Source organism: Heloderma suspectum, chromosome 12 (assembly GCF_057233095.1).
Source record: "Heloderma suspectum isolate Gila_16-S chromosome 12, 16-S_ref, whole genome shotgun sequence".
Lineage (NCBI taxonomy): Eukaryota > Metazoa > Chordata > Lepidosauria > Squamata > Helodermatidae > Heloderma > Heloderma suspectum.
Genome location: NC_139469.1, coordinates 16,571,805 through 16,589,063, shown reverse-complemented (window position 1 = coordinate 16,589,063; position 17,259 = coordinate 16,571,805). Strand labels below are relative to the sequence as shown.

Here is a 17,259-nt window from a genome sequence, read left to right as displayed (position 1 = left end):
ATGGTGGGTGCAATTAAACATCTTGCCAGGCTCCCCGCCTTAAAGTCTGTTAGTGCCCTCAAAGTACCTTATGGGATCCAGAGCCAAAGCTGCAGTGGATTTCCACCTGGGGATTTCTCCATCTCTGAAGCCATCTACAAAGATGCACCGGAGTATTTCAATTTTGCAGGGGACGTGCTGGATAAATGGACCCAGAAGGAAAAGGTATGGCATTATATCTCCTGAATATCATAATTTCCTTGTAGTATTATGCCACCCTGACCAGGGATGGGCAACGTCCGGGAGTTGCGGGGGCACATTACCCCTGGACCCCACACCTCTGCTTCCTGTTACTGCTGCACTGCCAATTTTCTTGCCAAACTGTGGTAGCAAAAAAGAAGTAGCGATTTTCCTTTAAAACACGTGCCTTGTTTCGAAGAAAAATCAGGCTCACAGAAGACTTCAGGAGTGCAATTCTGCTTCCCCAAATCACTGCTTTTTGCCACTGCTGCAGGAAATTCAGCTGTGGGTGGGGCACAGAAATGGCCAGGCAGAAGCCATCTGTTTCCCATGTGTTACCCACCCCTGCTGTAGACACAGACAGAAAGAAATCAACCTGGTAGCACACTTGAGCAACTAACGGAATCTCTCCACCATTTGAGATACCAAACTGGAGTCGCCCTTCCTTTGAGTTAAGTTAGTACTGTGACTTTAATTCTAATCTAATAAATAAAGCCACCAACACCACTGGGTGATACAGTCATTTAATGTAGTGTTCACTCGTGCCATGATGGAGGAAGTGAAAGCAGCTACCAGAGGGGCGTTTTAAATGCATGTTGCAAAGACGTAGTACAAGGAAATCTGAACTGAAATGGGCTAGGGCTGAAGACTCTATGTGTCAGGGGTGCCTCTGAGCATAGGAAGGGGCAGAGTAGCTCAGAACCGCAAAATGTGGGGGAGGAACTTTCCCAGAGTCTTCCCGACAGGGAGAGACAAACTCCTCAGGTTTCAATAGTCCAGCTGGATGGAGAGAGCCTCTTGTCACACACCCTCATGAGAGACAGTGAACAGGGAGAGGTAGGGCTTGGACAGCCTGAATTCTTAGATGTCAGGCGCAGACACAGGGCCAAGAGAGAGATGGCAGGGACGGAGCTTAGACGGTCTGCCAAAATTGGCCTGGCAGGAACAGCTGCACTTAGGGTCCTCACGAGAGAGAGGGAGATCCCCACCCCCACCCCTTAAGTTAGGGAAGCGTGCCTGCCTTTTCTCAAACGGTGGGTAACTTTCAACCTTCCTGGTTTCCCTTTGAACTCCCTGAAGGCTTTTCCTTGGTAGACTGTGAATTACTGACAGTTAGCATCTGTATGACCCATTGAAGTAAAAGGGTTAAAAAGTCATGGATAGGAGCCTCCTATCTGTGTTTTTATTTGGCTATTGAAGTTCAATAGAGACAGAAGGGTAACTTGACACAAGGAGAGCAATGTTGTCTGATTTGGAAGACCACGTTCATTAGGGGTGTACGAAATACTCACCCAATTCCAACCCGGGGCGTCTGTGGGGGGGGCGATCCCTCCCTCCCCCCAGAATCCTCCCCTGCCAGCTCCGCTCTGCGGTGAGTCCGCGGAACTGCCAGCCGGGCTTGTCCGCAGCTGGACTTCCGTCTGCTGCAGGGCTGCGGACGCAAATGGCGTCCATGACACCATTTGAGTCCCTGCTCTTTTTGTGATAGGCTACATAAATATTTACATAGCCTATCCCCAAAAAGTGCCGGGACGCAAATGGTGTCAGCTACACCAGACACCATTTGCATCCGCAGTCTGGGGCAGCAGATGGCTGGCAGCAGGTGGGGTCCGTCCAGGGAGGATTTTGGGGGGTGGCAGAGGGAGTAGTCCGTTCCACCATGGACTCCGGGGGGGCGGATTCTAAAAAAAATCCGGCCTCATTGGAGTCTGTGGCGGATTTCTTCACCATCCCTAACTTTCATACATTGATCTATCCCAGGTTCAACCACCGTCATCTCCAGTTAAAGGGATCCAGTAGCAGGAAGCACCAACTAGTACAGAATCTGGCCTAGATGATTCCAGCTGGCTTGCCTGGGTGGGGCCAGTGGTGTAGGGGAACCGGGGAACACAGGATCAAAGCCCTGGGACTTTCTGATTAGCAGGGATGACAACATTTTCTACCACCACCACCCCAAGCTTCCCTCTTCCCTCTCAGCCTCACTCCAAGTCCAACCCTCAAAGTTGCTAGGAGTGAAATGGATTTTCCCAGCAATGATATATGGTTCCCTGTTCTAATGTAAAGCATTTTGGGGGTGGCTTGGTCTTGAATGGGGAATGAAGACACATCAGCTCTACAAAGGACCCGCTCCTGGCCAAGATGAAAACAGATCCGGTTTGTTGCTATGGATCAATACAGCTGCCTGCATTTTTGGACTCACCTTGAGGGTGTGGCTGCGGGCATTGTCATGATGAGGACCACTACACCACTGGGCGGAGCCATATTACATCTATTCTGAAGGAGCTGTGTTGGCTGCCTATTCACGACCAAGCCCAATTCAAGGTGCTGGTGCTTACCTTCAAAGCCTGAAATGGTGTGGGACCCAAATGCCTCCAGCAGCACCGCTTCCCCTATCGATGTGCTTGCGTATTAAGATCAACAGAGGAGGCCCATCTCTGTACTCCTTCTATAAGACAAGTGCATTCATTATCTACAAAAATGAGGGCCTTCTCTGTGATGGCACCCTGACCTTGGTTGGAATGCCCTCCCGTGAGAGGTACGCCTGGTGCCAATGTTGTACTCTTTGTAGCACCAGGTTAAAACCTTTTTATTTACCCAAATGTTGTTGTTTTCAGTGAATATAGTCCTGAAAAAATTTAGTTGGGCCGGAATAGTTGTTACTCCTCTCCATGTTACTGTACAGATGTTTATAGATCAAGAGTGTTGAACTTCTTTCATCCCGAGGGCCAAATTGCATTTCAGAGAAAGTTTTGGGGGCCTCATTCCAGTGGTGGGTGTGGCTGAAGGCAAGGGGGCAGGGCCAAAGCAGAAAGGGGCGGGGCAAAAATCCCAGCAGATTTGAGCTTGACACTCTTATTGCCAGTAAGGAGAGGCATTTCAACCTTTTAGAATGGGGGCAAACTGCACGAAAGCCGCGAAAGCAACCACCTACCTGTGGTTGGGAGAAAGGGGGCAGGGCCAGAGGAAGGGGGCATGGCCAACTGGGGAACCCCAGGGGATCAAAGTGGGACCCAGGGCCTGAGCTTCTGTATCCCTGTTATAGATGTTAAGTTGTTTTGATTGCACTGAACATTTGATCTTTATGTACACTGCCCTGGAATCCTCTTTGGGGTAAAGGTGCAGCGTGCATCATTTTTATACATTTTAATTAATTTTAAAAATAAATAAATATGTTGTGTCTGATAGGATGGAAAGAGACCTCCCAATCCTGCTCTCTGGTGGGTAGGGGACAAAGGCGAGGAGGTGCAGTGGGGGTTTGAGGAGCTGGGATTCCTATCGAGAAAAGCAGCTAACGTACTCTCTCAGGCTTGCAACCTACGCAAGGGGGATAGACTCATCGTGATTCTCCCAAGAGTCCCGGAGTGGTGGCTGATCAGCGTGGGCTGCATCAGGGCAGGTCAGTAAGATTAACCCTATGCTGTGAACCAGGGGCAGAGCCAGCGTCAAGGAGAGCCCGTGGGGAGTAGCGGTTAGAGTGTTGGCCTGGGACTGGGGAGATCCCGGTTCTAGTCTCCACTCGGCCATGAAGCTCACCGGGTGACTTTGGGCCAGTCCCTGACTCTCAGCCTCACCTACCTCACAGGTTTTTTGTGAGGATAAAATGGAGAGGAGGAGGAGGATCATGTCAGCCACCTTGGGTTCTTTGCAGGAGGGGGAAAAGGCAACATATAAATGTCATAAATAAATGTCATAATAAATAAGGGTAGGCGTGGTTGGGCACCTGCCAAGAGCCCATACCCCAGCAGGGGCCCACTGACAAGAGCACCCTGGAGTTGCTCCTCCCCTTCACCATTGCAACCTGGTTGTTCACCTGCCTCTCACTCTGGCCCACACAACAGTGGTGGTGAGAAGGAGGAGAAGGAGATGCCATGGCCTACTTGCTCCCTGGCTCTCTGCCTGTCAAGCAAGCAAGTGGGAGCTATTATTATCATCATCATCATCATTCTCATTCTCATTCTCATTATTATTATTAGCATTCCTATATTGCCCCTTAGCTGAAGCTCTATGGGTGGTTATCATCATCATCATCATCATCATCCTCATTCTCATTCTCATTATTATTATTAGCATTCCTATATTGCCCCTTAGCTGAAGCTCTATGGGTGGTTATTATCATCATCATCATCATCATCATCATCATTCTCATTCTCATTCTCATTCTCATTATTAGCATTCCTATATTGCCCCTTAGCTGAAGCTCTATGGGTGGTTTACAAAGATTTAAAAAAAGTAAAATACAGTAAAATACAGTATACAAAGTTTAAAAACCATTTACATAAAACACACAAACCAACAGTATACACGGAGGAAACCTATATTGTCTCTTTGTAAACCACCCAGAGAGCTTTGGCTATGGGGTGGTATAGAAATGATGTTGATGACGACGATGATGATGATACAACTTTGAGCAATCAACCGTAACCATAAGTTAGGCCCAGGACCAATCAAAAACTCATCATATGCTGCCAAATGCCTGAGAAAAGAGATAGGCGTTAACCTGGCGATGAAATGATAACTATGTTGGCGCCAGGTGGGCCTCGTCAGGGAGATCATTCCACAGTTGAGGGGCCACCACAAAGAAGGCCCTCTCCCTTGTTGCCACCTTTCAAGCCTCCCTCAGAGGCAGCACCTGGAGGAGGACCATAGAGTGTAGAGTATGGATAGGTTCATGTCAGGAGAGGCACTCCGTCAGGTATTGTGGTCCCAGGCCATGTAGAAAGCAATGCTGAGAAAGACGAGAAGGAGCAGAGCAGCTGGTGACAATGGTGGTGAAAAGGAAGACTCACTGAGGGAGGGGCCCATGGAGGGTGTCTTGCCCAAGGGCCCTCCAATACCTGGAGCCAGGCCTAAGCAGGGACAAAGTGAACCTGTAGTTTTCTTTCTTAGTTTTTTGTTTGTTTGATTAAATCATACTTCATTTTGCTTCTAGGCATTGTCTTTATCCCAGCGACTATCCTATTGTCTGCCCAAGACATATTGTACAGGCTCCAAGTCTCTAAGGCCAAATGCATCATTACAAATGATGCCTTAGCTCCATCAGTAGACGCCATTGCATCAGATTGCCACTTACTGGAAAGCCGGGTGCTGGTTTCCAAAGGCAGCAGCCGCAGGGAAGGATGGCTGAACTTCCACGACCTGTTAGAGTGAGTATTGGTTCTGCTGATTCACAAAGCAAGTGATCTACGGATAGATAAAGAGGTGGGGAAAGAAATGGTGTTTGGAACCTTCAGTATCTGGACTGGAAATTCTCAATTACATGGTTGTTAGTGGTGCTGTTAGGGTAGGACTTTGGGGCAGATACCTGGGGCCCCACATGGCAGAATGAGCAGGAGGGGGCCCAATCACAGCACAGCTGGCTTAACACACTCAAAGTAAGTGAAATAATACTCATTATTGCCTTCTAACAAGTGGGTATGGGCCCGTAAGACCATTGTGTTGGATCTAGACTTGGTCATGCTTAAAGAAGGCTAGGGATGCTGCAGAAATCCGCCATGGACTTAAATAAGTCCGGATTCCAAAGAATCCAACCTCCAGAGTCCACGGCAGACCAGCCACACTCACCTCTGGGTCTGGAGGAATTCCCACGAGGCGTCCCTCCAGCTTCCTATAAAATGCGATATGCTAATGGTGGCTGCCATTAGCTTATTGCAGGAAAGTTACAGCCGTAAGTGGCATATTGTATGCCATTTGCATCCGTAAAGCACTTACAGCCATAAAAAGCTGTAATTTAGGTAAAAGTAAGTGCTTTCTGGCCTCAAATGGCATAAAATATGCCATTTCCGAATGTAATTTTCCCACAATAGGCTAATGGCAGCCACCATTAGCGTATCGCATTTTATAGAAAGCTGGAGAGCTGCTCTGCCAACTCCTGTGGATGCTGCAGGGTTCTGGAGGACTCCATAGGGCCCCAAGCAGCCCTAATTGCCCTGCAATGGACCCTCCCCCTGGACTGGACAGTAGGGAGTTCGTACATCCCTAAAGAAGACCCATTTGAATAACCGCACAGTGTCTTATGATTGGTACCATTAGGAGTTGTCCATCTGGAAGCACCCCTAGCTGAAGTGGGGTGAGTCCCACTTGTCAATTTCCTAACGATGAATCAGGTTGTGTACATTGACAGCTAAGATGTAGTGATGGCCACCAATTTTGATAGCTTTAAAGGGGGGTTGGACAAATTCATGGAGGATAAGGCTATCAATGGCTACTAGTCCTGATGGTTCTATGCTGCCTCCAGTAGCAGAGGCAGTATGCCTGGGTACACCAGTTACTGGGAAACGTGAGCAGGAGGGTACTGTTGCACTCATGCCCTGCTTGTGGATTTCCCGTGGGTAGCTGGTTGGCTACTGTGTGAACAAAAAGCTGGACTAGATGGCCCCTTGGTCCAATCCAGCATGGCTCTTCTTATATTCTTATGTTCTTATTGGCATATTACTGGTCTGCAAGCATTCCATGCTTCTGTAATGGCACAACTTGGTTACAGGCACAATTATCGGCATCCTAGGAAACTAGGATTTTATTTCCAGCCCAACACACAGACTCCTTGACTTCACAAGATCATAGAATGGGGATGGAACAATCTGACATTTTCAGTTTCTCCATTTTTCCAGTCTTAAGTTTGGTTCATCCCAAACATTCAGCGGAAAAAATGTTTTAAGTGTGCATGAAAATCCATACACATTTGTGTGCTCATTCCTCCTAATTTCTGTGCACCATTTCTCCAAATACACATTTTTGGCATGGTGTTTCTCTACCATAGTGCCTTTTTGAAATTTATTTTCACTAATGGACACATTTTTGCGTGCACTTTTCCCTAATATACACATTTTTGTACGACTATTTAATTGGAGAACTCTACTGCAACATTCAGTGAACTGCACATTTCAATAGTGATGTCAGAGAATTCTGCCACGGATCTCGGTGTGGCCGAATGCCAGTGCATTTGGTCCCCTGAACTCCGTGGCGGAACGGCCTGCCATCGCCCCCCGCGGATCCCCCCCGGGATGAGACTTACCTGGGGCGGATCTTCCGGGCAGCGGCGGCTCTGGCAGCGGCTTTGGCGGCGGGGGCGGGGGCGGGGGCTGGTCTTCTGACCGGCTGCCGCCGCCGCCGTTTGCAGTCTTGTTAAAAAAAAAAAAAAGACGTGATAGGCTACGTAAAGATTTACGTAGCCTATCATGGCTGGGTTAAAAAAAAAAAAACATGATAGGCTACGTAAATCTTTACGTAGCCTATCATGGCTGGGTGGGTTTAAAAAAACAACAACAACCATGTACAAAATGGCAGCGGCTACGGCCGCCACCATTTGCGTTCCTTATTTTTGGCCGTCTTAGTCTACGTAAATATTTTACATATGATGGCGAAAATAAATGTAAAGATTTACATAGGCTAAGACGGTGAATCAAAAAGGGACGCAAATAGCACCCGCTATGCTATTTGCATTTCCCTTTATTTTCGCTGTCATAGTCTACGTAAATATTTATGTAGATTCAGACGGCCAGAAATAAGGAATGCAAATGGCGGCGGCCACAGCCGCCGCCATTTGCGTACACGGTTTTTGTTTTTGTTTTTCCCCAGAGCCCTCCGCAGCCGGAAATCCGGCTGCAGACGGCTCTGGGCTGGGTTGGGCCTGGCCATCGAGGATTCCGGGGGGGGGAATGGATCGCCTCCCCCCACGTCCAGGATTCCAGGGGGAGGGACGGAACGCCTCCCCTCCACCATCAACATAATCCGTGAAAGGTAAATCACTTTCATACATCCCTACATTTCAAATGAGTTTCAATTCACATATTGAGTTGGAAGTGCGAAATTGGGTAAGTTTACATTAAAATGAAAACTGAATCCATTTCTTCCCCACCCCTATCATACACCTTTTTTTTTTTTTACTATACTCTTACTGGCCTGCTCCTCTCTTTTAAAGGGCTGTCCTCGATGAGCATCACCCTGTTAAAACAAAGAGTCAAGATCCCATGACCATCTACTTCACTAGCGGGACCACGGGATATCCCAAAATGGTGGAACATTCCTGCGGCAGTTTGGGAATTGGACTGACAGCTGCTGGAAGGTGTATCTCTATTTGTAAATCTTCAGGGGCAGCAAACATAACAGAATATTGTGGCATCTTAAAGCAATGACGCCTTCAGGGTAAAACTTTGGGACAGACGTACTGGGCCCCACTCAGAAAAAGGAGCGGGGGGGGGCCAAATGCAGCAGAAATGGTATATCTCATTTTGAAGTAAGTGACTTCTCACACATCGTCATCTAAAGAGCACCCCCATAAGATCATCAAGTCCAAAATTGCTTAACTGCACCACTGCTGTAGAAGACGGTAGCAGAAGCTTTGGTAGGTCTTCCAGTGCAGTGTGCTCTCTAGTCCAAAAGAAGTGAAGACTTGAGAGCCAGTGTGGTGTAGTGGTGAGAGCGTTGGACTGGGAGACGGGAGATCTGGGTTCTAGTCCCCACTCGGCCATGGAAGCTCACTGGGTGACTTTGGGCCAGTCACACACTCTCAGCCTAACCTACCTCACAGGGTTGTTGTTGTGAGGATAAAATGGAGAGGAGGAGGGTTGTGTACGCCACTTTGGGTTAAGGAGGAAAAAAGGAGGAATATAAATGTAATAATTAATTATTACATTTAATTATTATAAATGTACAATAATTTACAATAATTATAATTAATTAATAAAGCTATCCTATGGTCCGTGGGAGAGCATCCCAGGGACCACAGGATGGCTTGGGAAACCCTTCCAAAGTTGGAGACAGCTCTCCAAACTCAGTAGGGGGAGTTGGAGATCCAAACCCAGACTCACAGCCAGCACATAAAGAACCACACTGGCTGCTTCTCTGAGGTCGGGAAAGCAACAAAAGAGGAGGGGGAAAGGGGGCATTTCAGTGGGCAGGAAGGGGAGGAGCCCAGAGAGGCCAGGATATCCTGATTAAAGGCAGCCGCCGGCGAGATCACATCACTCCAGTGCTGAAGGAGTTGCACTGGTTACCAGTTGTTTTCCAGGCCAAATTCAAAGTTTTGAACTTTAAAACCCTATATGGTTCCGGCCCAGCCTATCTTAAGGAGCACCTCCAGCAGCACCAGACAGGCCGCTTAACAAGATCAGCCTCGGATAGCCTTCTCTCTGTCCTATCAGCCAGGACACCTAGACTGGTGGGGACGAGGGAGAGGGCCTTTTCTGTGGTGGCCCCCACTCTGTGGAACTCCCTCCCTAGGGAACTCCGTCATGCCCCCTCTTTAATGAGCTTCCGTCGTGCATTAAAAACGTGGTTGTTCAGGCAGGCATTTGGGGTGGGTTAGGGTATTTTAGAAAAGGTTTTTATGGTAGAATTTTATTGTTTTAAACTGTTTTATTGTATGTTGTACATCGCCCAGAGTGGCTGAGTGACCAGCCAGATGGGCGATTAATAAATTTAATAATAAATAATAAATTATCCTGAAACTCCACCATCCTCCTCCCATCCCCCTACAAAGCACCCTCACTAGCAGGCTGAGAAGCCCATCTAGTGAAAATACAGGAGATCAGAGGACAGGGAAGTGAAAATCACATATGCCGCTCCTCCCTGCTGGTTTCAGTAGAGCAGTTTCAGCCCAGCAGGGCATAGGAATCTCAGAAGCCCCCAGGTTCGAGGGCTTCCTAGCAGCGAGGGTGAAGTCCTCAGCCACAATAAAATCTTTAGTGCCAACCCAAGACATTTTGCTGCCACGGGGGTGGCCATGTGTCCTCTTTTATTTGAAAGGCTGCCAGAGAACTGTCCTTGGATAGCTCCTTTAGAGTTCTGACTGGGTCTGACTGAAACCTGGAGCAGATTTATCACCCCACTGACATCGGAACCACCAGCCTCCACTGCTTAAAACCAACAGATCTGTGCTATGTCATGGTTTGGCCTTCAAACAGAAGTCAGCTTTTGTTTCTGTTTAAACCTCACACACAGCCTTTGTGTTTGCTTCTTTATTCACAGAAACTGGATGAACCTGACTCCCTCGGACATGATGTGGGGTCTGTCTGATACAGGCTGGGTAAAATTTGCCTACAGCAGTTTATACTCCCCATGGATTCTAGGATCCTCCATCTTTGCTCTCAGCATGCCCCAATTTGAGCCGACAGCTGTTCTAAATGTAAGGACACTGTTGCGTCCTTTGAAGGTGCAAAGCTGTTATGTCAGCAGAGGCTGGTGGCTCTGATTTCGGTGGGGCTGTAAATTCATCCTGGGTTTCAGACAGAACCAGACAGAACTATAGCTATCCCCAAAATAGGTTCAGCACCTTGGAGAGCTCCTTTAGAGTTCTGGTTGGTTCTGTTGAAACCCAGAATAGATTTTCAGCCCCACCGGAATTGGAGCCACCAGCCTCCACAGGGTTACATAGAAAAACTCTCAGGATAAAGAGACTCAGATGTATGTGCACAACTTTTCATGCACACAACTTTTTCATGCACATGGTGCTCCCTGTGCGTGTGCATGCACCCAGCAACACCTTGTCCCCACAGGGCCTGCCCTATTGCTCTTTCACAGGCCGAGGCATGTTTGCACATGGAGTTGTGTGCAAGGGGCTGTTCATAGTTGTTAGGAGCATAAGAAACCACCTTACACCTGGTCAGACCCTATATCCATCCCTGGACTAGACAATAGTGGCCTAATAGTGGCCTGCTACCTGACCCTTTTCTTAACTGGATATGCCAGGAATAGACCCAGGATTCTTCACATGCATGTGTTCTACCACTGTGCTATGTTCCCTCCCCAGTTAAAATGCTTTTTCTGGGCAACGTAATGATGTGGCCCTCATGGGAAGCTGCCTTATACCGGCTCCGATGTCAGTGGGGCGGTGATTCCGCTCCAGGTTTCAGTCAGAACCCATCAGAACTCTAAAGGAGCTATCCAAGGTGAGCACCTTTAGAGTTCTGACTGGTTCTGACTGAAACCCAGAGTAGATTCACTGCCCCACTGACATTGGAGCCACCAGCTTCCACTGCTTATATCAGCTCAGGTTATGAGCCCAGGGGTTCAGAACCTCAGGTCCAGGGACAAACTCTTGTGCTCCTGCGGCCTCGATCTGGCCTTCTGGAGTTCCTCAGACCACTGAGTCCTTTTAGTTTGGACCATTTGGTGCTAAACATTTTGTGGGCCGCGGTGGCTTAGTGGTTAAGACGCTGAACTGCAGACTGGAAGGTCGGCAGGTCAGCAGTTCGAGACCCGAGTGCCGTGTGACGGAGTGAGCTCCCGTCTTCAGTCCCAGCTTCTGCCAACCTAGCAGTTCGAAAGCAAGAAATTGTTGTTGTTCAGTCGTTCAGTCGTGTCCGACTCTTCGTGACCCCATGGACCATAGCACGCCAGGCCTTCCTGTCCTGTGCTCTCTCCCGGAGCGTGCTCAAGTTCATATTCATTGCATCCGTGATGCTATCTAGCCATCTCATCCTCTGCCGTCCCCTTCTCCTTTTGCCTTCAGTCTTTCCCAGCATCAGGGTCTTTTCCAGGGAGTTTTCTCTTCGCATTTGGTGGCCAAAATATTGGAGCTTCAGCTTCATTATCTGTCCTTCCAATGAGCAGTCAGGGTTGATTTCCTTTAGGATGGACTGATTTGACCTCCTTGCAGTCCAGGGCACTCGTAAGAGTCTTCTCCAGCAAGAAATTGCAAGTAGATAAATAGGTACCGCCTCGGCGGGAAAGGTAACAGCGTTCCGTGCACCTCGGTGTTCAATCATGCTGGCCACATGACCACGGAAGCGTCTTCGGACAGCGCTGGCTCTTCGGCTTAGAAATGGAGATGAGCACCACACCCTAGAGTCGGACACGACTGGTTGAGGACACTTTTACCTTTTATTTGGTGCTTTCCTGGATTTTGTGCCATTTCCCCCATTCTCAAATTTTGAAATCCTTCTCCTGAGGCTTAGTTCCTGGCAGTCAGAGCATTTGGCTCCAATCTGCTGGTATCTTGGCCCCACCTCTTCTGTTTTTGTCCCCACCCACCACCAGAACGCAGCCCCCAAGAGCTTCTCCCAAGCAGAATTTGGCCCTCAGGCTGAAAGAGGTTCCGCACCCCTGTTCCAGCCCATGACAGTTTCCTCTGCCTAGTAGTCACTCTCCAGGGTCTCCAGCAGATGTCTTTCCGATCCCTTGCGACCTGATCCTTCTAACTGGAGATGTCAGGAATCTAATCTGGAATCTGCTGCATGCCAAGCATGTGCTCTCTCTCACCACTGTGCTATATTCCCTCCCCAAACCTCTGTTCTTCTCATCACTCCATTTGAAGGAGGGAAAACTGCAGCACACATTTCTTGCAAGGGCTCAAAAACAATTCTGAAAACATGCAGAAAAGTGCGCAAGCAGGACATGAGTGCAAGAGAACTCTCCCGCCCATGTTCCCCAGCAACTGGTCTACAGACCTCTGGTACTGGAGGGGGCATGTAGCCCTAATGTAACATGAACGTGCAAACTCTGTGAGACCTCTTAATCGAGCGATCATTAAGTGTGTATGCATGTTTTCCCCGTAGTCTCTTGCCAAATATCCAGTGACAACCTTCTGTGGCACACCAACTATCTTCCGCATGCTTCTGCAGCACGATGTGAGCAGGTATGACTACTTTGCTTAGTAATGGCCTTGTTTTCTCAACCTCTAGACTAGACTTTCTTTCTTTCTTTCTTTCTTTCTTTCTTTCTTTCTTTCTTTCTTTCTTTCTTTCTTGCAGCCTGCTTCAGAGTCTGTCTATCTCAGTCAACTCTTTCATTGCTCCTCCTTTCATTGCTTCCTCAATGGCTACCAGTCCTGACAGCTACATGCCCCCTCCAGGACCAGAGGCAGTATGCATCTGTACACCAGTTGTTGGGGAACATGGGCAAGAGAGCGCTCTTGCACTCATGTCCTGCTTGTGCATTTCCCATGGGCAGCTGGTCGGCCACTGTGTGAACAGAATGCTGGACTCGATGGATCCTTCGTCTGATCCAGCAGGGCTCTTCTTAGGTACTTATGTTCCTATTCTCTCTCTCTCTCTCTCTCTCTCTCTCTCTCTCTCAATCTGTGTGTGTGTGTGTGTGTGTGTGTGTTGAAATTCTCCAGGATCCTTATGTGTCCAGGATGGCATCCACAACTGGGAAGTATCAGCAAGTTTGGGGGGGGGGGCCCTCCAATATTTGCTGAAGTACAAAAAACATTTAGGAAAGAAGCCCTAAAGTGGGGGATACCAAAACACTTCCATGTCACACAGCAGGAACCATTTCTCCCTGATATGCCAGTTTGCTCAACACAGGGAAGATTTTACACAGCGGAGCACTCAGATATGCAAATCCCCCCACCTTCCATGAGTCTATGGAGAACTGAGCCATCTGAGCAGATTTGGAAACTCTCCATTAGCACCATTGCTTATGTTGGCAACAGAGCAGAAAGAAAAGATTTGCACAACCTCGTGTGACCTTCACAGGTTGGGTTGAATATTGTGCTGATTATTCAACAGTTACTTTCAAATCAAATTGAGAACCTGCTACGGTTCAATGACCTGGAATTGAGCTATGTGAATTTTGCACCCATTTTGTTTCCAGCACTGAACATTTGCTAACTATATGGACAAGATTGGTACTTCTCTTATTACAACTCATGGTAGCTGTGAACAGGTTCCCAGCATCAAGAAAATGTAATATACTGGCAGGTTGTTGCAAGGACTCGGGGAGGGGGGGAGTTTCATTCCTCCATTCTTTTTCAGTATTGTAAATATCATTTTTATATATTTATTTTATTTACAACTTTTATATGCTGCTCCACATCTAAACAGGTTCCAGAGCATTCATTTTGGTGTGCATGGGTAAAAAATTCACATTCATTTCATCATGCCTTGGTTTACATTTTTGTTTCATTACTCACATTTGCATTCTTTTTGTTTGCGTTTTTTCTTGCTTATACTCCCCCCCCTTTCTCTTATTTTCTTAATGGGGGCTGATGTTCTTCCCCAGAATGCCCAAGAAAAATGTGACATCTGAGGCATTCTGGGAAAATAAAATGGTGTTTCCCAGGAGCAGCTCCTAAAATGAGCTCCGTAGGGGTAAGATAAGTCCCACCCTCAAATGAGTGATGAATGGGGGTTAGTTGGTACACGTGACGAACTCAGTGCTCTCTGAACAGCAGAAGACTCCAGAGCCAGAATGCGCACATGTGTACATGCACACAAAATACCACATGTATGTAGGGGACGGACACACACACCTGCAGTGAACCTTCAGCCTCTTCTTGAGCTAGGCCAGGGGTAAACAACCTAGTGCCCTCCATGTTAGAGTTATATTTGTTTGGTAAGTTATAGCTGCCTAGTTTCAGCATGTAACTGGGGCACGGCAAGTGCTATAGAAAGAAACATACCCACACGCTGTTACTTCAAAACCAAACTGTGTTGGGAGCACTGGAGGCTGTACATAGACATAGACATAGAATCATAGGGTTGGAAGAGGCCTGCAAGACCATTGAGTCCAACCCCCTGCTCAGTGCAGGAAGCCTGATTCCCAGGCAGTCTCCCATCCAAGTACTAACCAGGGCTGACCCTGCTTAGCTTCCGAGATCAGATGAGATCAGGCAGCAGGGTGGTGAATCTGCTTCGGGTTTCAGCCAGAACCAGTCGGAACTCTAAAGGAGCTATCCAAGGTGTGAAGCAGAACTCCTTTAGAGTCCTGAATGGTTCTGACTGAAACCCAGAACGGATTCATCGCCCCACTGACATCGGAGCTACCAGCCTCCACTGATAGCTCCTAGGAAAACAAATAGTTTCTGGAATAAAGGCTGAGAGCAGCCATTATGGTTGCACTGTTCAGACATAGGAACACTTAGTACCAGTGAAGAGGGAGGGAGGACGTAAAAGCTTGAGAGCTGCAATCTACATCAAAGAGTCGTTCCAAGAAGAAACTAGAAGACGAAGAAAACAGGTTCCCTTTTGTCTATCCCACCCACACTCCACTGGTTCAGATGACTTATCACAAACATTGTTACTTTGCTCAAACACTTTTGCACTACAACTCCCGTCAGACCCATCCAGCATGGTCAATGGCCAGGGATTGTGGGAGTTGTAGTTCAAAACAGCTGGAGGGCATGAGGTTGCTTACTCATGAGTTGAGCTGTACCGTGGCAATTAGAATTCACAAAAAGTTGCATTGTGGCATGTTCCTGCTCAGCCTTCCAATCAATGAGTTATGCACTTTTCCATGATACTCCATTCCATTCTCCTCTTCCTCGTTTTCTATTCCACCAACAACAGTCAGCCCAACATTCCATGGCCACCTAGTATGCTAGTCCTCATTAGGCTGCTTGTGAGGGTTGCTCCCTTAGGATATTTCCCCTAAATGTTTTTTTGTACTTCTGCAAACCTTGGAGGTCTCCTGAGTATAGTGATACTTCCCCTCTTGTTCATGGGTAGTACTGTTTGAAGGAACAGGCACTCCAGGAATGAGTTGTTGGTATAGATCTTGGTATAGATCAGCCTTCCCCAGTGTGGTGTCCTCCAGATGTTTTGGATGTCATCTCCCATTAGCCCCAGCCATCCTGGCCAATGGTCAGGAACCCTGGGAATTGTAGTCCAAAAATTCTGGAGGGCAACAGGTTGGGGAGAGCTGGTATTTATGATTTTGGGAACAACTGAAGCTGGAAAAATGTTCTCTCTCTCTCTCTCTCTCTCTCTCTATATATATATATATATATATATATATATATATATGGGTTTAGCTTATTTCTGTACAATTTATACACTGTGGAGGCAGTCATCTCTTTTAGGAAGTCTAATGCTTTTTCATATACTTGTTCAGATACAAGTTCAAGAGTCTGACGACATGTCTAAGTGGTGGAGAACCAATCAACCCTGAAGTTATACAGCAGTGGAAAGCCCAAACAGGACTGCATATCTATGAAGGCTATGCGCAGACAGAGACTGTAAGTTTTCATTCAGTCATATAAAGAACAAGACTCAAGCACCAAAACCCCATTAAAGTCACAGAAGAGCTACTCCTGAGCACCCCGAGTGGAAGTCTGCATCTCAGTCCTTATGGATTGTATTTAAATGGCTGCTTCTTATTTACAATGAAAAACCTTAACTGTAACAATCTTGTACCCAAGATGACAAAACATGCAGCACAGGGGATGGGGAAGAAATCCGTTCAGTTCATAGTTGAATGCAACCTTACCTAATTTCGCACTTTCAGACCAATATGCAAACAGAAACTCGGCTCTCCTTCAAAATTCGCACTTCTCTGAATTTTGCAATTGAGTTCTCCAATCAAAAAGACATGTATAAAAATGTATATATTAGGGCAATGTGCTCACAAAAATGTATATTTGTGAAATGCTGTCCAAAATGCATTATATGAGGAAAATTGCTGCAAAAATGTGTCTATTAGGCAAAAGTGTGTACAAAAATGCATATATTAAGAGAAATTTTCAGGCACTTAAAAAAAAATCTCAAATTCAGTATGAATCAAACTAATGAATGGAAACATGAGAAACTGAGAAGGTCCAAAAATGACAAATTCATCCATTCATAGTTGGTGGCCATCACTACATCTTGTGGTAGTAAATTCCAAAGTCTGACTATGTGCTGTGTGAAGGACTTCCTTTTATTTGCCCTGAAACTCTTTAATCAATTGAAAGTCATACAAAAAACAAAGGTAGCCATGTTGGCCATAAGAAATATTCTAAATCCATATAGTACAAAAGGAAAAATCCCCCCAAATTGTGCAAGCTTTTGAGATCTCCAGATCTCTTCATCAGGCAAGGTGTTACAAAAAGCAGAGGGTGAGAAAAGGGCAACAGAGGGAGAGATGCAGGGGGGAAGGCTTACTAAATGTTGTTATCAAGATGACAGCATGGTCAGAGTATTAAGATGATATGGAGGAGGTTGGTTTGCAGACATTCAAATTGGACTCTACCAGGTGATGTGATGGTTTCAGGTTTCAGTGCCCCTAGGGCCACTGGGCAGGAGAAGGTAACAGGCAATTGTTGATCCTCCATTTTAAAAAATATATGAAGTCCAGCTTGTCTTAACTCAAGTTCTTGGTTGCTTGAAAACAGAAATAGAG

The 17,259-nt window shown here is 47.0% G+C and overlaps 1 protein-coding gene across 1 annotated transcript in view; it reads left to right on the top strand.

The window, feature by feature from the left end:
* LOC146336610 (acyl-coenzyme A synthetase ACSM3, mitochondrial-like) overlaps positions 1 to 17,259 on the top strand; it is a 29,559-nt gene continuing 12,300 nt past the window's right edge. The window contains exons 1-7 of the mRNA XM_084818563.1: positions 1 to 204; positions 3,406 to 3,616; positions 5,150 to 5,363; positions 8,138 to 8,281; positions 10,186 to 10,342; positions 12,714 to 12,793; positions 15,994 to 16,117. Coding sequence (XP_084674689.1) covers positions 1 to 204; positions 3,406 to 3,616; positions 5,150 to 5,363; positions 8,138 to 8,281; positions 10,186 to 10,342; positions 12,714 to 12,793; positions 15,994 to 16,117 — 1,134 coding nt within the window. The remainder of the gene's footprint in view (positions 205 to 3,405; positions 3,617 to 5,149; positions 5,364 to 8,137; positions 8,282 to 10,185; positions 10,343 to 12,713; positions 12,794 to 15,993; positions 16,118 to 17,259) is intronic.